The 20,515-nt window shown below is 48.1% G+C and overlaps 1 protein-coding gene across 1 annotated transcript in view; it reads left to right on the forward strand.

Moving 5' to 3' along the window:
• Positions 1-20,515, forward strand: part of LAMA5 (laminin subunit alpha 5) — a 119,667-nt gene that overhangs the window by 96,720 nt on the left and 2,432 nt on the right. The window contains exons 53-79 of the mRNA XM_027850165.1: positions 1,029-1,225; positions 1,504-1,620; positions 2,608-2,762; positions 3,621-3,762; positions 3,997-4,099; positions 5,264-5,377; positions 6,233-6,412; positions 7,226-7,374; positions 8,332-8,508; positions 8,740-8,876; positions 9,248-9,401; positions 10,090-10,223; positions 10,343-10,505; positions 10,873-10,995; positions 11,256-11,407; positions 11,681-11,813; positions 12,317-12,460; positions 12,848-12,978; positions 14,525-14,692; positions 14,861-14,993; positions 15,127-15,272; positions 15,381-15,573; positions 16,019-16,177; positions 16,327-16,486; positions 16,608-16,741; positions 18,033-18,123; positions 18,963-19,082. Coding sequence (XP_027705966.1) covers positions 1,029-1,225; positions 1,504-1,620; positions 2,608-2,762; positions 3,621-3,762; positions 3,997-4,099; positions 5,264-5,377; positions 6,233-6,412; positions 7,226-7,374; positions 8,332-8,508; positions 8,740-8,876; positions 9,248-9,401; positions 10,090-10,223; positions 10,343-10,505; positions 10,873-10,995; positions 11,256-11,407; positions 11,681-11,813; positions 12,317-12,460; positions 12,848-12,978; positions 14,525-14,692; positions 14,861-14,993; positions 15,127-15,272; positions 15,381-15,573; positions 16,019-16,177; positions 16,327-16,486; positions 16,608-16,741; positions 18,033-18,123; positions 18,963-19,082 — 3,909 coding nt within the window. The remainder of the gene's footprint in view (positions 1-1,028; positions 1,226-1,503; positions 1,621-2,607; positions 2,763-3,620; positions 3,763-3,996; positions 4,100-5,263; positions 5,378-6,232; positions 6,413-7,225; positions 7,375-8,331; positions 8,509-8,739; positions 8,877-9,247; positions 9,402-10,089; positions 10,224-10,342; positions 10,506-10,872; positions 10,996-11,255; positions 11,408-11,680; positions 11,814-12,316; positions 12,461-12,847; positions 12,979-14,524; positions 14,693-14,860; positions 14,994-15,126; positions 15,273-15,380; positions 15,574-16,018; positions 16,178-16,326; positions 16,487-16,607; positions 16,742-18,032; positions 18,124-18,962; positions 19,083-20,515) is intronic.

Consider the following 20,515-nt stretch of genomic DNA (forward strand, 5'->3'; position numbering starts at 1 on the left):
GTAAGTATTATTATTATCCCCATTTTACAGATGAGAAAATTGAGACAGGCAGAGGTTAAGTGACTTGCCCAGGGTCACATGGCTAGTAAGTGTCTGAGGCTGGATTTGAACTCAGATCTTCCTGATTCTACATCCAGCACTATCCACTGTGTCACCTAACAGTCTCAGTATATTTTCAGTATATACTGTTCCCCCTATTCACCCATCATTCAAAGCAAAGAAAAACAGTAGAGCAAGACTGATTGACATGTATGTCAACATATGTAGCCATCCATACCTGTAGACCTTCTTTTACTGACAGGGGAGATGCGTGTTGCACCAACCATCCTCTGGGACCAAGACTAGTTACTGCAGTTACTTGTTATTGCATTAAGCTGAATTCAGCTGCTCTCGAGTGTTATTTTTCATTTGCATTAGGGTAATCATCGTGGATGGTGTTCCTTTGGTTCTATTTTCTTTACCCAGGATCAGTTTATATAAGTTTTTCCATGTTTCTCTGAATTTTTCCTATTCATTTTTTCCTTACAGTGCATTATATTCCATTGCAGCCATATACTGTAATTTCCTCAAGCATTCCCTGGGCATGAGGATCCTAGTCAAAATATCTGGGTTCAAATCCTGAACTTTAGTGTCTTTAATTATAAAATGAAGAAATTAGACTAGATCAATGATATGTGAAGTATGGTCCGGGGACACCTGGGAGTCCCTAGGACCCACTTAGGGAGTCTGCAAGACTCAGATGGACCATGAATGCAAAACTGTTCTCATAACAGTGCTAAGATGTTTTGCTTTCTAATGTGGTAAATGCTGATAGGTGCAATCTATATTTTTAAAAGCTCTTTTTGAGAGGGGGGAATCCTCAATAATTTTTAAGAGTATAAAGGGGTCCTGAAACAAAAAAGTTGGAGAACCACTAGACTAGATGATCTCTAAAAGTCCTTTCTGACTCTAAATCCTATGATCCTTCAGCCACAAATGACCACTCCTTTTCCTCTTTCTCTGTCACTGACCTCTTTGTCCTGGGTCAGTACTGAACCAAGTGCAGAGTGAACTAACCAGCCGGTGGGAAGAAAGCCAGACCTTGGCATCAAGTATCCGGGAGCGGCTGGCTCAACACAGCTCCCAACTCATGGACCTCCGGGATGCCTTGAATGAGGCTGTCAATAAGACCCGTCTCACTGAAGAGCTCAACAGTCGGAACCAAGAACATCTGGAAGAGAGGCTGGTGAGAGCACTGTGCTGCCCAGGACTCTGGGGCCTTTACTGCCTTCTCCTTCCTCCCCACCCCAACTTCCCTGCCCAGGAGAGCTCGGCTTTGGGACCAGTGCTCATGAGCTCAGCCTCGTCCTGCTCCCCCACCATCCCAGGATGAGATGTCCACTTCTCTCTCATACTAACTTGACAGCTCTGTGCTCCCAGGGGAATTGTGGGCTTCAGGAAGGGGAAGGGGAAGGGCTGGGAGCTCTTGATGAATTCAGTGACATTGACTCCTTCCGGCTTCAGCAAAAGAAGCAGGAGTTGGAGAGGGAGAACTCGACGCTGAGGGACACCCTGCGCATGGCCGAGGACACCTTAGCTCAAGTCTCCGAACTTTTGCAGACCATGGACAGGGCCAAGGAGGTGAGAGAGGGTGGGGTGGAGGATGGTGTACATCCAGATGGTGAATCATCTCCTGGTTAGGGTTAAAAAATGTCTGTTGAATTGAATTGGGCTGGATGAGACCCGGGAGATGGAGGAGGAGGAAACTGAGGGCCAGGGAAGGAAAGTGACTTGGCAATTAGTGGCAAATCCAGGACTAGAATTCAAGTTTCCTGACTCTCAGTCCAAAGTACTTTCCATTACATCACATCTGCATTGCTCTTCTGCCTACGTGTGTTCATTGAAATAGATTTGCATGGTATGCTTTGAGGATAAGCTGCAAGTGGGACTTGGGACTAGCACAGATTTTTTTTGGTCCGGAATGGACTTGTGGTTTTATTAGTGTAGTGAACTCATGGTGAGATACTCCTTCTACCAAAGCTGCTCAGCATCTGCTTGGCAGCTTACATCCTTAGAAAACGTTGCCTGTGTGAAGTGAAATCATTTGCTTAGGATCACACAGCTAGTGTATGTGAAAGGTGGGGCTTGAACCCCAGGCATCCTTGACTCTGAGTCCAGCTTTATCCAACATGCCCCATTGTACTAGCACAAATAATACAAAAAAATGTCTACCACCATTCCATTTCCATTTCACTTTGGAAGGAGGCCAGAGACTCAAATGGCCCTCAACCCTCTTTCAGAACCACTTATTGTGGAGTAGCGAGCTCCCCTCACAGCAAAGAGGGCATGCCTGAGATATTACAGATAATCCTGAAAATGGATAGCCTCCTGGTGGCAAATAATAAAACTGCGCTTCTGAGAATTTCTGTGCTGTTTTGCATTTATAGACATTTGCATGTTGAGTTCAATGCAAAACACAGGCAACCTTCAACAAGCCACTTTAGTGAAAGGGAGAGAGGTTGGGCAAGGCAAGGCAGATAATCCCCACAGATGAGATCTGGGAGACTAGCCTTGGGCTGGGCTATGTCTTTAAAAGGAAGCCTTGAACATGGCTTTGTCTTTCTCCAGGAGTATGAGCGTCTGGCTGCCAACTTGGATGGTGCCCGGACCCCACTGACAGAGAAGATGCAGAAATTCTCTCCTGCAAGCAGTAAGATTCCTATAGTAGAGCGAGCTGAGGAGCATGCCCGAGAGCTCAAGCAGCTTGCGTACAACCTCTCCAGGTGAGTCAGCTGATACGCCCTGGTCGAGCCCCTGAGGTAAGAGGTGCCAGGATGGTTAGGCATGTGGCCTCTGCACAACGGAGTCGATAGTCCAGCTCGGGAAAAGAGATGGACCTAGGGATAAGATGGTATAGTGGAAAGAACACTAGGCTTTCCTGGGCATTCTGATGCCAGCTCATTTGGTTTGCAGAGCCATACATTAAGGTCAATAATATAAGCCATACATTGAGGTCAGGAAAGGCAGGTGCATATAATGAGAAGTGTAATGGTGTTATCTTTGATGCTTCTCTCTCCTTCACATTTCATAGCCAAGCAGCCTCCTGTTCTCATCAACTCTCTCTCCATGGCACTGTGCTAGGCCTTGGAGATACAGAGACAAAAATGAAATAGCCCTTGCCCTCAAGGAGCTTACATTCCATCAGGAGAGACAGCATATATAAAAACAAAATTGAAGTTGAGAGGTCTGGGTTTGCATCTCAGCTCTGTGACTTAGTAGTGGTAACCTTGGGCAAGTGACTTTACTCTTGTGGGCCTGGATTAGACAATCTCAAAGGCCCCTGTCAGCTTTTCATAGTTCTATGAATGTGAACTTGGCAGTCCTAGTATTATGGAATGAGCCCTCAGTGACTTCCTGGGGGAAGTGGACATTGGGTTTGGCTTTGAAGGTAATGAGGGTTGGGGACAGTGGATCATGCAGAGGTCAGATCAGATTGGCTGGGCTGAAGTAGTTGGAGGAGTTAGAGAATCATGGTAGGGGGCAGTGTGAGTGGGGCTCTCATTGCTGAGTATGTGAGGGGAGTACTCTCCCTTCCCTCTCTACCCTGAATTCTGACCACCCCTGTGCATCCCTGCTCCCAGTATCATTCGTGACACCAACCAGGATCGGTTCATTCAGCGAGCCATCGAAGCCTCTAATGCATATGCCAGCATCCTTCAGGCTGTGGGGAAGGCTGAGGAGGCTGCTGGCCAGGCCCTACACAACGCAACCAGCACCTGGGAGGTGAGTCACCTGACAGGTCTCTCCCCCACTAGCTCCTTTGGGCCTCCTGGACCCCTCTTTCTGACTCAAGAATTAAGAGCTAGCAAGAGTAGTAGGGGACAGAGAAAGGGTGATGTGGCCTTCAGAGGTTATACTTTGTGTCTTGACTCCTATCTGGTCTTCTATGCCCCCGTCCCCAATGATCCAGGGCTCTGTTGGTAGGAACAAGTCTTTTCTTACCTTCTTTGTACTTAGATGGTGATTCATGGAGGGCTTAGTGCCCGAGCCCGGGAGCTCCGGGAGAACAGCAGCATCCTGGAAGAAGCTGTCCGCAGCCAACAGAGAAAATTGAGTGGAGGTGAGAGCTCAGGGCCGGAGACTGCTCGGGTTAGGACTTGGATGGGCCAGAGGCCAGCTGGGCTGTTTCACAGCTTCAGGTGGGAAGGAACAGGCAGGGAAAGAGACCTCTGTCTGAACGTGGCTGGCTTTGGGCAGCTGTGCTCCTGTCACATTTGTCTGTCTTTTGTGTGCCTTCACCCTCTTTCTAGAACTTGGGGGATGAAGGTGGGGGCACATGCCTTATGGGCTATTATCTACTGGGATAATCTTTTAGGGCAAAAATGGAACTGCATTTGTTCAAACCCAGATAAAAAGAAGTTAGATTTTAGAGGTGCTTCACAGTGTATTTGGGTGTGTGTTCCAATGTATGTCATTGCATATAATCACCTGTGTCTGCATTTGTCTATCCAGGTTTTGAGGAAATCCCTGTATCATGTTAAGCATGTGTCTCTATCTTTCTGTGTCTATATATCATCATCACTGGCAATAGAGTAACTAATATTATATAGCACTTTTAAATTTGTAGAACACTTTATATGTCATTTATCTCCTTTGAGCCTCGTGACACCCCAGTTAGGTAGATACTACTTACTACAGGATAGATATTATCTCCATTTCATGGATGAGGAAACTGAGGCTGAAAGAGAGTAAATGATTTGCCTAGAGTTACACAGCTAGCTAAATATCAGAGGCAGGATTTGACCCTAGATCTCTCCTAATTTCCAGTCCCACACTCTTTCCACTACATATGCTTTAAACAAGCTTATGTTTGTATCTGAGTATTTATTCTCATGTGTATGTTTTTGCCTACACATGGGTTCTTATGTTGCTGTATGGATATCTGTTATCAGTGTGTGTCTTCATCTGTGTCAATGTATATATTTATAGGTTTCTGTATATGTAGACTGCAAGTTCTTTAGGGGCAGGGACTGTGTAATTCTTTGCATCCTGGGACAGTACCCAGCACACAGTAAATTCTCAAAAAATTTGTGTTGAATGAAATTGATTGACTTATGTGCATATTTGTGTGTGTGTGTGTGTGTGTGTGTGTGTGTGTGTATGAGCATGTGCATGCCTCTTTGTCTATGTGTTTTGCAAGGTAGTTTTGCCTCCCTGAGGTGGAGGATGCAGCCTGCAGTGGGGGTTTTGTACTGACAATGATCCCTTGGGCCTTTTTCTCCAGTCATTAGGGAAACCTTGCAAGCCTCTCGGACTCAACTGGAAGAAGCCAAAGCTAAGAAGGATCGGCTAGTGGCCCAGCTGAAGGGTGTGCAGAGCATGCTAGCCATGGACAGAGGTGTGTCTGGTCTAGGCTCCAAAGTATCCCCCATCATTCTCTAGGACCCCATATTCTCCCCACCCTTTGGGGTCCACGTACTCAGTCACACATATTAAGGGGTTAGAGAAGAGAACAGTGACTAATACCCCCCATTCGTTAGTCTTGTATTTCTGTTACACTAAAGAAACAACACAGATTTGCTAAGGAATGAGGGAGATGTGCCCAGGGGATGGGGATCAGAGAAATCACAAAATCATAAGAACATAAATTTAATGCTAGGGATCTTAGAAGAAATCAAGTGCAACCTCTTTATTTTACAAATGAGGAAACTGAGGCAAAACAAGGTTAAGTGACTTGCCTAGGGTCATATAATTAGTGTCAGAGGAAAGATTTAAACTAAGGTATTCCTGACTCCAGTGTTCTAGCCACCATGCCACCTTGCCGTCTAAGTAATGAGTAGGTGACTTACACAATGAAACTACTTGAGAACCAGGATTCTGGGGTAACCAGGCAAATAAAGCCAAATCACCTACCAGTCCATTACCACCAGGTTGTACTTGATTACTTCTAATCTTTAGTATCATAGAAGACACTCTAGGTGTATGGGAAATTGGTTCATGTGGTCTGTGATTTGCTGTCTCCACCCCTAGAAAGCTTGGTGAGCTCTGCAGCTCTGGTCTACATCCCTTTACTCCCTCCACCCAGGAACTTCCATGGTATCATAATCACCTCATCCACAATTTGAGATGAATGGTCTTTATCCCATCAGAAGAGACTGTGGGTGCCCCCTTAGCATTAGCCAAGGCTCTGTTTCAGGGTGGTTTGGGAAAGGTTGGTCCTTGAGGTGTTCGAGCTAGTATTTCCCTGTCCTAGATGACACAAGTGAGAAGATCGCCCGTGCCAAGGCAGTGGCCGCAGAAGCCAATGACACAGCCACACAGGTGGGCGCCACATTGAGGGACATGGAGAGGAATCTGCGTCGGTGGCAGGGACAGTATGGGGACCTGAAGAACCAAGACCTGGCCCAGGCCATGGAAGATGCTGGGAAATCAGGTCCGGAGGCTGGGTAGGGAGTGGGGTAGGGGCACTGGGAGCAGAGAGAACTGTTTTTTAATGCTGGTTTTACCCTTAACTCATTATGACTTTTAAGTCATTAATGACTTTTAACATGGACCTCAATTTGTTCATGTTTAAAATGGAATCAATTAGCAAGCATTTATTAAAGGCCTGTGACATGCCAAGCAATATGCTAGGTGCTGCGAGGTTATATTCAATTGCAGAGACAACATGTACACAAAATAAATAAAAATTAATTTGGAGGGGAGGCTCTACCAGCTGGGGGTAGATCAGGAAAAGCCTTGTAACAGGTAGGGCTTGGGCTGAACTTTGAAGAAAACTAGGAATTCAAAAAGTAGAGGTGAAGAAAGAATATATTGGTATGGGTAACAGCCCATTGAGACGGGAGAATTAATTTTGCAAATGAGCAATAGCAATAACTTGGACAATTTGACTAGATCTTAGAGTACACGAAGGTGAGTGATGTTTGGAAGAGCAATAATTAGGGTGGGTTTAGGGGAAAAGATAGTCATTTCTGTTTTGGACATGTTGGATTTGAGATGCCTACAGGACATCCTGTTTGATGATAATATCATTTCGCTTGCTTATTCCACAGTGGGTAATTTCATCTTCCTATAGGCAGGAGGATCCTGCCCTTTATACAGATGGAGAAAGTGAGGCCATTGTAGTTTCCTGTACCTAGAGCTAGAAGAGCTGGTGGGTGAGGGGCAGCTCCTCCTTCTTGTTCCCATTGGCCACAGCTCTCTGAGGTGTGGATGTTTCATCCATGGGTTCTCATCTCCCCTGCAGTATCCAGTCTAGAGAAGACCTTGCCTCAATTGCTGGCCAAGCTAAGCCACCTAGAGAACAAGAGAGGCCAGAATGCCAGTCTAGCCCTCTCCAACAGCATCTTACGTGTACGGGAGCTCATCACCCAGGCCCGTAGTGCTGCGAGCAAGGTACCTGCTCAGGGAGCAATGGGGGCACAGGGCCGGGGAGAAGGCAAGGGAGCAGGTACTTTGCTGGTACAAGAAGAACCAGGGAGAGGGCCAAGGGAGAAGGGTAAGGGTGGGAGGGGGCAGGGGATGTGTGTTGAAGGAGGCAACGTAGTCAACATGGTGGAGAGAGCCCTGGACTTGAAGTCAGGAAGAGCTGAGTTTGTATCCTGCCTTACATATTTACTAGCAGGAAAAAAAAAATTAAATAAAAAAGCATATTTACTAGCTAAGTGCCCCTGAGCAATTCAATTAATATATTTCAGCCCAAGTTTCCTCATCTATAAAATGAAGATAATAATAAACCTATCTCACTAAGCTAGTGTGAGGATCAGAGAAGATAATATATGTAAAGTGCTTTAGAAACCTTAAAGGGCTATATAAATATCATCATATTATTTTATTGAAGGAACAGAGGTTACTGGAGGATGAGAGAAGGTAGGGGAGGAAGTAAGAGGGGTCTGAGGGCTGGGGTCCCAGATGAAGTCAATGACTGCTCAGGCTCTGCCCACTGGGCCTTATAATAGGAGGAGTTGGAGTGTCTTCTCACACATTCTCCATTATCTGGGCCCTGGTCCTCTTTCTGTGCCCTTGGCATCTGGGGCCTGGGATCAGTCTATAATGGAGTAGAAAGGGCTTTGGAGGTTTGACAAACCTGGCTGAAGGCCGCCTACACAATGTTGTTCCCTTAGAGTCGCTCTGATTAGGGAGGTTCAACTGGAATGTTCCTACTCAATTCAGGGCTGCCATTAGGACAGGAGGCATAGGGTTGAATGGAACAGGGATGGGCCCCAGGACAGGAAGTATTTCTCAGATTCATCTAGGCATCCCACCAAGGGTGATGCCTTCTTTGCCACCAAATCACTCCCAAACCTCAGAGCCTACTGACCAGTTGGTATTGGATATGCTTCCCTCAACCAGGTGAAAGTGCCCATGAAATTCAATGGCCGCTCAGGGGTGCAGCTGCGGGCCCCCCGGGACCTGCAGGATCTGGCTGCATACACAGCTCTCAAGTTCTACATTCAGAGCTCAGAGCCACCTCAACAGCCAGGCCAGGATGGCAGCAGCCAATTTGTCCTCTATATGGGCAGTCGTGAGGTAGGTGTTTGGTGGGAGAGGAGGGAGCCAGCCACACATATCAGAGTCTGAGTGTCCACAAGAAGGGACCCTGGGACTTGTGTGCTGGAGCTCATTATCCCCATGTTGACCAAGAGCCGCCATTTCATTTGGCAAGGGGTAGTGGGAGGGTAAAAGGGTGGGGGCCACTGGAAGAGAGAGGAAAGTGGCTCATGCCCCAGGTTGAACAACCTTCCCCGTTCTGACCTCCAGGCCTCTGGGGACTACATGGGGGTGATCCTGCATGAGCACAAGGTGCAGTGGGTTTACCGGCTTGGGGAGGCGGCCCACAGGACCCTGACCATCGATGACGACATCGGGGAGCAGTTTGCTACTGTCAGCATCGACAGGTCTCTATCCCACCCCCACTTTTCTGGACATACCCAGCCCTTTAGGCCTTCAGAGGGGAGGGAAGCAAGGTGGCTGTCATCCTCAGAAGCCCCTTCAGAGGGGAGGCAATGAAATGCAATGAAGAGAGTGCCTGACTAGAAGTCAGGAGACCTAGCCTTTAGCTCTTGCTGCAGCTCAGTCCCCTCCCCTTAGCCTCATTTACCCCAGCTGTGAAATGACAGAATCAATCTTCTATGGGAAAGATAGAAGAATGAAAGGACAGGAAAAAAGGTGGGGAGAGAGGCTAATGGTGGAGGACACCAGGGTCTAAGGTAGGGAAGCACAGACTGATATATCTTCAGGGCTCTCATTTTTCCTTTCTCTATTTTAGGATTCTTCAGTATGGTCACATGTCTGTCACAATGGAGAAGCAGACGGTACATGAGACCAAGGGAGATAGTGTATACCCTGGTGACCAGGGTTTACTCAACCTGAGACCCCAAGACTTTGTCTTTTATGTGGGAGGCTACCCTTCCAACTTTACGGTAAGCCCAGGAAAAGACCTCCTGGGATGAGGAAGAGACATTGATAGGAGGAGGAGGAGGAGGAGGGAGACAAAAATCTCATTCTATGACCAGTGATGTACAAATGAATAAACACTTCTATTAGACTCAAAACAATCAACAAACACAGGTCAATTCAACATGAGGCCCAGGGAATACAGAGCTAAAAACTGATGGCCTGTCCTTAATGAGCCTTTATTCTCCTAGAAGGAATATGACATGTATACAGATAAGGGAGGACGCGATGGTGCCAAGACAGATCGGACAAAATGATGTAGAGAATTTGAGTAGAGGAATAACATTTTTAGCTTGGTTAGAAGGGATGGGGAGGAAATCAGGGAAGGCTTCCAAGAAGGGATAGGATGTTGAGCTGGGCTTTTAAGCTAAAGAATTCTGAGAGGCAGAGAGGAGGAGGGCCACCTCAGCCATCGCACTGTCTCTTGGCAGACACTCCTCAGAGAAGGGAGTTCTGAGGCTTCCTCCATCACCTCTCCTCATAGCAGAAATCCCTCAGTCTTGGCATCTCACCTACACCCACCCTACTGCAGTCTTTTTTCATGTTCTGCCATAGGTTGGGGATGGAGTCCAATTGCCAACCCTTCCAATGTAATCAGGGCACCCAGGTCTTCCACTAATCCTTGGTCTCTAATTCTGCCTTATGTGTCCTCAGCCTCCCAGGCCTCTGCGGTACCCTGGTTACCGGGGCTGCATTGAGATGGACACCCTGAATGAGGAGGTTGTCAGTCTTTATAACTTCCAGAGGACCTTCCATCTAGACACAGCCTTGGACAAACCGTGCGCCAGGTGCGTGCTTTACCCACCCCCCACCTCCATCCCTTACCTCAGATCCCCTTTTTTGATCCCTGGGAGGGTGTAAGAGCTTGGAGGGAGGAGAGAGATCTCAAGTTTGTCTCCTTGACTAGATCTAAGTCCACGGGGGACCCCTGGCTGACAGATGGTTCTTACCTGGATGGCACGGGCTTCGCGCATATCAGCTTTGAGAGTCAGATCAGCAGCACCAAGCGCTTTGAGCAGGAGCTGAGACTGGTCTCCTATACTGGCATCATCTTCTTTCTTCAGTACCAGGTATGGCCCTCATTCTCTCAACCTCTTCCTTGCTTCCAGGCCCACTGACTTTACTGATCATTGATCTAGAGCTGGGAGTCCATCAAGTCCAACATCTTCATTTTACATATGAGGAAACTGAGGCAGAGAGAGGTTAAGTGAGTTGCCCCAAAGTCACACAGATTGCAAGCCTTGAAGGTGGAATTTGAACACAGGTGCTTGACTTCAGAGTCAGCGCATTTTCCACTGTATCTCAGTGCCTCCACCCCAGCTTCCTATCCCCCCTTCCCTTCCCCTCTCTCTCCTAATCTCTAGACTCCATCCTCTCCCAACTCCCCTCTGCAGTCACTCTCCCCAGCTCCCTTCTCACCTTGTCCCTTTCTCTCAGGACCAGTTCATATGTCTGGCTGTCCAGGAAGGCCACCTCATCCTCTACTATGATTTCAGCCATGGGCTACAGATTGCCACCCCCCAACAGGAGCTGACACCCCTTACCTCGTCCAACAAAGCGGTAATTTGGCCCCTTCTCCATCTTCTCACCCTTCCTCATCAACGCAGCCATATGATATCCTGCACTGTCCTAGGAAATGGAGATGAGGACCCAGAAATGGCTCAGGTTCCCCTAAGGTCCCCCAGGTGTTCTCCTCATGGGGAGACAAGGACTTTGGCCCCTGGGCCCGGCCATGCTTCCTGTAAGGCTGTGGGCCATGAGGACTTTAAGATGGAATGGGGCTCCTGAGGGTCTGCTCCTCTGCTTCTCCTTCACCCTAGATCCAGATTTTCATCATGGGTGTGACAGGCCGAAAGCGGGTCCTGGTCCGAGTGGAGCGAGTGTCTGTATTCAGCTTGCAGGAGGAGAATATGCTGGAGAACGCTGACTCCTATTATCTGGGAGGAGTTCCTCCGGACCAGCTTCCTCCAAGGTGAGACACCTACCTCATTCCTCCCCTGACCAAGTCAGCTAGGCCCAGCATGTGAGAAGCAAAGGTTCAGAGCTGTAGGAGTTCAGAGGCGAGACATATATTAGTGGGGCCTAGAGGAGTCCGTTAAGGCTGCCTGCAAAGGAGAGGGACAAGCTGAGCCTGGAAGGATGGGCAGGTTTTTGAAGAGATGGAGGGAAGGGACAACATCTCAAAGGTGAGAAGCCATGGAAGGGAGCAAAAATCTCTGTCAAGTCCCTTGTCTTCTCTTCCCAGCCTAAGATCCTTGTTCCCCACTGGGGGGTCAATCCGAGGCTGTGTGAAGGGCCTGAAAGCCCTTGGCAAATATGTGGACCTGAAGAGACTGAACACAACGGGCATCAGCTCAGGATGTACTTCTGACCTCCTGGTAAGGGATCCACTACAGATCAGCCTTCTGGTCTTCAATGTAGCCCCTTGACAGCTTAGGACTGGGTGTCAGGTGACCTGGGTTTTACTCCTGCCTATTTTCCTTCTGGACCTCAGTTTTCTCATCTGAAAAATAGGGATGATGATTCCTGTCATCCTGTCCTTTCTCATGAGGGAGCGAGAATAGATGGGAAAAGGTGATGCCACGGGAAGGGGCCCTTGCTCCAGACTAAGGGGACCTGTGTTCCAATCTGACTTCCAACACTTGCTAACCTCCCTGGGTCTCAGTTTCCTTCTCTGTAAAATGAAGGGGTTGGATTAGAGGACCTTTGAGATCCCTTCCGTCTCTCAAGCGAGGGTCCCACAAGCTGTTTAGTACAGCACACGTTTCCATTGTCATTGTGATAACTTCTGTACTGTGGGTGGGCATGAAGGTGGGAGGTACGAGGGCCCTGAGAGAGTGGGCCCCGGCACCTTTCTTCTGATGCGCCCCTCTCATTCCAGATTACACGATCCATGACCTTCCATGGGCATGGCTACCTGACCTTGGCCCTCAGAGACGTGCCCCCTATTACTGGAAACTTCTACACAGGTTTTGGCTTCCGTTCCACACAGGACAGCGGTCTCCTCTACTATCATGCCTCACCGGTACATGCCCGTATATCTTGGGAGTCTCTGGCCTAAACCCAGAATCACTTAGGTGCCCCAGGTTCCCATAATACCCTTCCCAACTCTAAGCTGAATCCTTCCAGCTTCATTCTGTCCATTTCTCTGGATGGGCAAGAGCCCCCTTCCATGCGAGCCCCTCTATCCCTATCCTTCAGGAAGCCAAATCTTTAGTTCTTTTGTGGGTGGGGGATGGGCCCGGTGACACAGGAGAGTAATTATTCCTTCCCTTTTCCCTGGGTCTGTCAGCCATAGCCAGATGTCCCAATGTGCTCCTTGCCCTGTTCCTTCCCCCTCATGATGTCTGTACCAAGATCCCTGTGCCTTTTTCCTTTTGCTGACCATATGGTGTTTCCCTCATGGTACCAGGAGGGTATTTTCCAGGTGTCCCTAAGACAGGGTCGCGTGACGCTCAAATTCCTTAGGATGGAGGTCATGACGAGAGGTGCTTATGCTGATGGGGTTTCGCACTATGTTGCAATCTACAGTAATGACACAGGGTGAGCTTTATGAATTACTTGATCCCCACCCCTACCCCCACCCCCTCCCGTGCTTCCTGGCAATTAGAACTCAGCTCTAGTTATCAACATTGAAGGAGAAAGAATGAGGAGTGGTGGAAAGAGCCTAGAACTGGGAGCCAGAGGCCCTAGTGTCCAAATTCCAGCCTGCCACTTGCCGGCTATGTGACAGAGGTCCAGTCACTGCCTCTCTGTGGCCTTCATCTCCTCATCTGTAAAATGGGGATAATAATCCTGCCCCATCTATCTCACAGACTGTGAAAATCACATAAGGAAATGTATGACAGTTCATATGTATGAAAGTGCCTTACAAACTAAAAAGCCTGTGAATTCTACTGTTTTCTTATCATGCTGGGTGGTGCAGTGGATAGTGGTGGGCCTGGAGTCAGGGAGACCTGAGTTCAAATCCAGCCTCAAATGAGATGATATTTGTAAAACACTTAGCACAGTACCTGGCAAATACCAGGTGCTTAATGAATCCTTCCCTTTCCTCTCTGCCCTTTCCTTTCCCTCCCTTTCTGTTCCTTCCCCTCCTTTCCCCTTTTTTCTCCTCTGATACTCTGATGCCTCATCATGGTGCAGAGGTAAAGGTTGATGCTCGAAGGCTTTGCCAGGAGGGCCCAAACACTAGCTCCTCCTACCAAGTTAGGAAGGGCTTCAAGGATGGTCCTGGTGATGGTTTCAGTCTTGTCTAAGAGTCCATCCAGCCAGCCAGAGAGCAGCTCATCCCTCAACAGGGGGTGGGCCACCATGTGACGAATGTGGGGACCCACTGCTTCACACATAGAGAGGGCTGCGGACTGAAGACAGCACCTGTGCTAATGAGGACATAGAGCCTTACAGTATTTTGTATTTATTATTATTATAAATAACTAACATTTATATGTTATATATTATATATATTAAGGTTTGCAAAGCCCTTTACACAGATTATCTCATTTGATGCTCAAACCCTGTGAGGTTTGAGCTATTATTACCCCCACTTGACAAAATGAGGAAATTGATATTGAGAGAGACTAATTGCTTAACAGTCACACAGCTAATAAGAGGGTGAGGTGAGAGTTGAGCTTAGGTCCTCCTGATTCAGAGGCACCATATTGCCTCCTGTTGTTAAGAGGTACAGTGGTATATCTGAGCTATCAAATACCTCTCTTTGAACTTAGTATATATTGTGTATATTATGTTGCAGCATATTTGCCTCTTTACTTTTGTTCTGTTAATTGCTAATTCATTCAACACACATTTCTTGAGTGCCCGCTGTATGTGGGGCCTTGTGCTCTGCTACATTCTGGGTGAAACATTTAAATAAGAGTGTCTCCATGTGTAGGAAAATTTACTAGTCTATTGGAATCGTTCACTAAATATTAACTAGACATACATTTTTTGTGTCAGGTTTGGGGAGGCACCCATCCTCCTTGGACAAGTCCTTGTGGATGGAAATTGGGGGTGTTGTTGAAATGGTATCATGGAGGAAGGACCCTGATGGCTGTGAGAAATCCCCTCCTCACAAGGGCTTTTCTCCTCCCAGGGTCTGGCTTTATGTGGATGACCAACTTCAAGGTGCAGAGCACCAGGGGGGCCGGTCTCGTCGTCAGGCTCCAGCCGAGGGTACCCCTCGCTTCCTCCTTGGGGGGCTGCCTGAGTCTGGTGCCTTCCAAAACCTGACTGGCTGTATCAGCAATGTCTTTGTCCGGCGGTGAGTCGTAAAGAGAACGGGGCAAGGCCAGGGACCCCCACACCTTGAGCCCAGGAGATTGCTGACCTAATTACAGGCCTGGCTGGAGGCTAACCCACTGGGGGAGCAGGGAGGCTGAATGCCAAGATCCCCAGAGCGTTCTGTGATGCAGCTGCTCTTGGTCCCCAGGGTATCAGAGGCCCAGCGTGTGGTCGACCTGCAGCAGAATATCCAGAATGTCAACGTGACCACCGGCTGCACTCCCCCAGATGAACCACTCCAGCTCAGGGCATCACCAAGGAAGTTCCGAAGGAAACCCAAGGTTGGTGCTGCTTGCTGATGGGTAGCTGAGAGTAGGGAGGAAGATCTGGGAGCGACAGAACAGCTGGGTGGAACAGAAGGCACCTGTCTTCTGCTCTCACCTGCCTCATCGCCTCCAATCCTCTGTCCCCCAGTCTGCTCTCCATGACCAAGGGATGCCCCTAGACTCCACTTGCCAGTTTCCCACCCATCCCAAAACCATCAGCAATGCCTACCAATTTGGGGCTTCTCCTGCCAGCCGTCTGGAGTTTGCTCACATCCCATTCTCTTTCCAGGATCGGTAAGCATCATCTCACTCATGAAGTTCCAGGGTGGGAGGCTGGGTGTATCAGGAGAAGCAAGCATTCCTCAATCTGACACCATGTTTTCTGGGCCATATCTCACCCAGGACTCACTTCTCTGTGGATATCCAACTTCGCTCCCCACGTGGGCTGCTTCTGGCTGTGCCTACTGTAAAGTCAGCAAGCCCCTTCCTGGTCCTCTACCTCAGTCAGGGCCGCTTTGTCCTCCAGGCTGGAGGCCAGGGAAAACCTTTTCGAGTCCGGAGCCATGAGCGATACAAGCCAGGAGGCTGGCATACAGTAAGATGCACAGGAGTGCGAGTGTTCCCAGACACCATTCTCCTCCTACCCACTAGAGGAAAACTGAATCAAGTTGGATTGGAATCAGAGTAGCTGAAACAAACATGAGAATTGGGAAAAATGGAAATTCCTTCTAGGAGCCTGGAATGATGATTTTTTTTTTCCCCTCCTTTCTTTCTTGGCTAAACTTGAGAAATCTGTCTACATTGGATGCCTCCACTTCCTGTCCTCTCTTTGTCTCCTGAATCATCTGCAGTCTGGCATCCAATGTCATGAGATTCTCAGATGTAATGTCAGCTCAAGTGACCAGTCTTAGAATTGGGATGAGGATGCATAAGGCTAAAACCCATATGGCTGTAATATGTCTAGATCTGGTCCTCTCCTTGGTTTCCCCTGGGATATGAAGAAAGATTTGAGGATAGTTATCTCATACCCTCCTTCTCAGGTCTTTTTCAGCCGAGAGCAGAATCGAATTCAGCTGGTGATCGATGGGCTTAGGGCTCAGAGCAGTGAGGGGCCTCGTGGCCGCCGGAGGGCATTGCTGGGCCGTGGACCAATCTATGTGGGTGGCATCCCCTCTGGCCACAGCTGGACTCATCTCCCAGTAAGACAAGGGTCCCATCACCATCTCAGTTTAACCCTTTTCCTCATGAACACCCCATCTTCCTTCTTCCTCTACTGCCCATTCATCCCCCTTTGTGACCCAGCCCAGCCCCTCAAGCTCTTATAAGTCACACAAAACCTTCCCTCCAGGAAGCAGCTGGCACTGGCTTTAAAGGGTGCATGAGGAACCTGAAGCTGAATGGACAGCCTCTGGAGACCCCAACACAGCTCCATGGAGTGATACCATGTTACACTGGGACCCTGGAGAAGGGACTATTCTTTGCTGTGGAAGGGGGAGCTGTAACGTTGGGTCTGTGAACTTTCCTCCTTCTTTTGGCTTTATTTGGGCCCTGGATAAGGTTGGGTGAGATAAGGTTGGGATTGGAAGCATCAATAAAGCTTCCCGACCAACCCCATTCCACATCCCACAGATCCACCCGAGGTGTGGGGGCCAGACCTGGAGCTTGTGCTGGAGGTGCGTCCCTGGGCAGCACTTGGACTCATCTTTCACCTAGGGTCAAGGCAGGGACCACCCTATATCAGACTTGAAGCAGATGGGGACAAGGTGAGTGGGGCCAGGAGAACTGGGGCAGCCCTGGCCTAGGAGGATGTCTCCCCTTAGGAGGCTGTCTTTACCCTATACTACAAAAATCTCTGCCCTGAATGAGGGACGAGGTCTGACAACCCAGTCACATATTCTGATGCCCCATCATGGCACGGAGATGACCCTCTGTCTCTACCCTGCGACATACATGAGGGCTATGCCAGCAGCCTACTGACCTGGAAAGTCTTTTTGTTGGCCATCAGTGAGGATCAGCCTAGCTCAGCCTGGAGAGGTTATCACTGGATGCTGAACCACAAGGCAGGAAGTGTTTTTGGACACAGCAAATTCATGAAACCATCTAAATAAGGCAGGGAGAGGTTGTGTTCCACACTGGTAGAAGGCACCCAGAGTGAGGCAATCACAGGCTCCGGCACATAGTAAGCCTTAATAAATACATGTTGACTGACTTGAAGCATCAAAGGTACCTGGTCCATTGGTAGAGATTGAAACCTTCTCCATGCCTCAATAAATGTCTTAGTGCAGGGGTGGGGATCCTGTGGCTGAGACCACATGTGGCCTTCTAGGTCCTTGGGTACAGCCTTTTGACTGAGTCCAAGTTTTACAGAAAAAAAATCCATTTATTAAGGGGATTTATTCTGTGAAGTTTGGACTCAGTCAAAGGGCCGGACTTGAGGACCTAGAGGTCCACATGTGGCCTCAAGGCTGCAGGTTTCTCACCCCTGTGACTTAGTACATTGTCATAGCCAAACATAATCATTACCAGGTAACCCCCACCTTCTTGGTAATGAGGTTCTGATTTTTCCTAAGCTGGACAGAAAAAAGTCTCTCTCTCCTGGAAACTGACTGAAACACTTCCATTTTGGTAGAACCTACTAGAGGAGCTTCGTAAGCATGGCCTTCTTAAAAGCCTGGGTCATCACCACCATGCCATAGTCAGGCATGAAAGGGATTTAGTGCAGGATCAGTGATTTGTCAATCCAAGTGATTGGGTGAGCACTTGGTGCTCTGAAGAGTGGGTTCTGTAGTAATAAACATATAAAATAGTAAATTATAATCCACCTTTCATTTGGTCATTTTTCCCCATAGATAATATTCTCTCTCTCTCTCTCCCTCTCTCTCTCTCTCTCACACACACACACACACACACACACACACACTCAGATTCTCTCACACTTTATACATTGCCTCATTTTGTCCTCCCAATATCCCTGTGACACAGGTAGGTTTTAAATCTTGGCAACAATATCTTCCCTTCACAGCTTTCAGTGAATTGTCTCACCTGTTGTCTCAGGTACTTGTCAGAGCCAACAATGGGGCAGGGGAGTTCTCCACATCAGTGACTCGGCCTCCTCTCTGTGATGGACAGTGGCACCGGATTGCAGGTGAGGTGATGATCTCTCTCCACCACCCCCAACTCTGGCCATAGCTTCCTGGTCCAGGGAATCCCTACGCTGTCTGCATGGAGTGACAAGTAAACCACGATGGCAGATAATCCAAACTTGTTCTTGTTCAGATCTCAGGTATGCAGTGTGATTGGGAGAAAAGTAGACTCAGCTCACACTCCTCATTACATTGTCTGAAACTGGGGGGAGGCTTGTCGAGAATCCATATAGGGAGAATGTCCCGGGAAATGATTCAAACACAGCTATAAGCCTGGCATGCTTCGGGAAGGGCTCTGGGAGACATCGAAGTGACTGGCCTAGACAAACCCATGTTTGCGGTAGGGTAGAGACAGATCATGGCAGACCTTGAAATATTAGGATGGAGAACTGGGATCTTTCTTTTGGGAAGCTATGGAAGGTCTTTGACCACAGGAGAGTCCTGATGACAGGTCTGAGGAGGGAGTTGAACCAAAAAAAGACTGCTAGATTGGGGGGAGGGAAGATGGAGATGGTTAGAATAGAGAAGAAGGAACAAATTCAGATGGCCAATTACCTCCCCCCCCCCCAAGAAAAAGTACAAATTTACAAATAAATGAGTTGCTTTGTGGATGGGAAAAGTTAAACCATTTTCACTTGGGTGGTATTCCCAGGAAACCCAAGGTCCTTCCAAGTACAAGGTTGTCTCCCCCCTCAGGCCAGACTAGAAATACCATCTTCTTTCTCTCTATCCCTTTCAATGTCCATGGCTCTGCTCAGGGGAATTCTAAGGCAAGTTGAAAGGACAGCCCTCTGGGCAAGCTCTGGGAAAGAGCTAAGCCAGAGGCCTCTCTCCCTCTCAGTGATTAAAAGAAGAAAAGTACTCCAGCTGGAGGTGGATGCAGAAGGCAATTACACAGTGGGTCCTGCCTTAGTTCCTTCCATTATCACCAAAGAACCTCTTTACCTGGGAGGTCTACCAGGTAAGTCCCACCTGTAGCTATTTGGGCAACCACCTTCCAGAAGGGGGTTAGGGAAGACTGACAATCTCTTTTGTTTTCGTCTGTTTAAAGAACATCTTAGTCTAGCGTTCCTTCCATCATGCAGTGCAAAGAGCACTATTCTAGGAGGCAGAAGACCAGGGTTCTAGTCCTAGCTCTACCACTGACTTGCCCTGTGCCCATAGATGGGTTGAGTCACATTCTAAGCCTGTTTCCTCTTAAAGTAAAACAAAGACTAAGATCATCTACCCCGTCTAATGAGCTTAAGAATAGCCAGCATTTCTATATTGCTTTATGGTTTGGAAAGCACTTTATATACATTATCTCATTTGGTCCTTGTAACACTCTAGTGAGGTAGATGCTGTTAATATTCCTGTTTTACGGATGAGGAAAATGAGGCTGAAAGATTAAGTGCCTTGCCCAAATTACAGCCTGGTTTTGTCCCAGATCACAGAATGAGGTGATAAAACCCTCCTCTAGCCCACTACTCACCCAGCGCCCAGTGGAGGCTCTAGGACTGTAGTCTCCTAGGGGCCCCCAGTGCAATGAAAATCTGTGATTTATGGTGTAAGTACTCCCTCCACCTAGGTAGATTGCAACCCTTCCATGAATTAGTACAGTATCAGGAGTTGATGTGATCCGCAAAAGCTCACATAGTAACAAAGCCTCTCCCAACCTAGCTAGCCTGTTCTTTGGGTACCAGATGCACAGCCAGTCTCCGGGCCTATACTCAAACCTTTCCAGCTTGGAAGCCCTAGCAGCGGTGGCGCTCTGGATCCTCTAGGACTGAAAACGTGAACACAGTCTATAGGATACTTTCCTCCTAACAACTCTGAGTTAGGTAGCACAAAATTATCCCCATTTTGCAGATGAGAGAAAAGAGATTTTAGAGAGAGCAGGACTTGTTCAAATTCACCCAGCTAGTGTTCGAGCCAAGAATCGATGCCAGGCCTTCTGAGTCCAAGTCCAGCACTCACCTCTCCAGGGATAGGTAAGGAGCACAGTACTAGACGTAGCAGCCGTTATTTCTGTAGACCATTTTTAAAAGGTACACACATCTATCCATTCTCTCACTTGAGTCTCAGTAGTCTTTGAAGTCTAAAAATGCAATAAATATGTATTAAGTACCCACCATGTGCAGAGCCTAGAAAGAGGCGCCAGGGGAGATACGAGGACAGACAAGACAGCCCTTGTCGTCAGAGAGCTTAGTATCTAATAGGAGAACAAGATCACTGTTGATAGACTAAGTATTATATAGCAGAGAGACCCCCTGAACTTAGAAATCAGGAAGACTAGAATTTGAATCCATCTGTGTCACCCTGGGCAAGTCACTGAATCTCTCAGCCTCAGTTTCCACATCTGTAAAATAGGAATATTAACAGTGCCTACCCACAGGAATGTTGCAGGAATGAGAT

The sequence above is a fragment of the Vombatus ursinus genome, unplaced genomic scaffold, assembly GCF_900497805.2.
Source record: "Vombatus ursinus unplaced genomic scaffold, bare-nosed wombat genome assembly UNPS02000580.1, whole genome shotgun sequence".
Lineage (NCBI taxonomy): Eukaryota > Metazoa > Chordata > Mammalia > Diprotodontia > Vombatidae > Vombatus > Vombatus ursinus.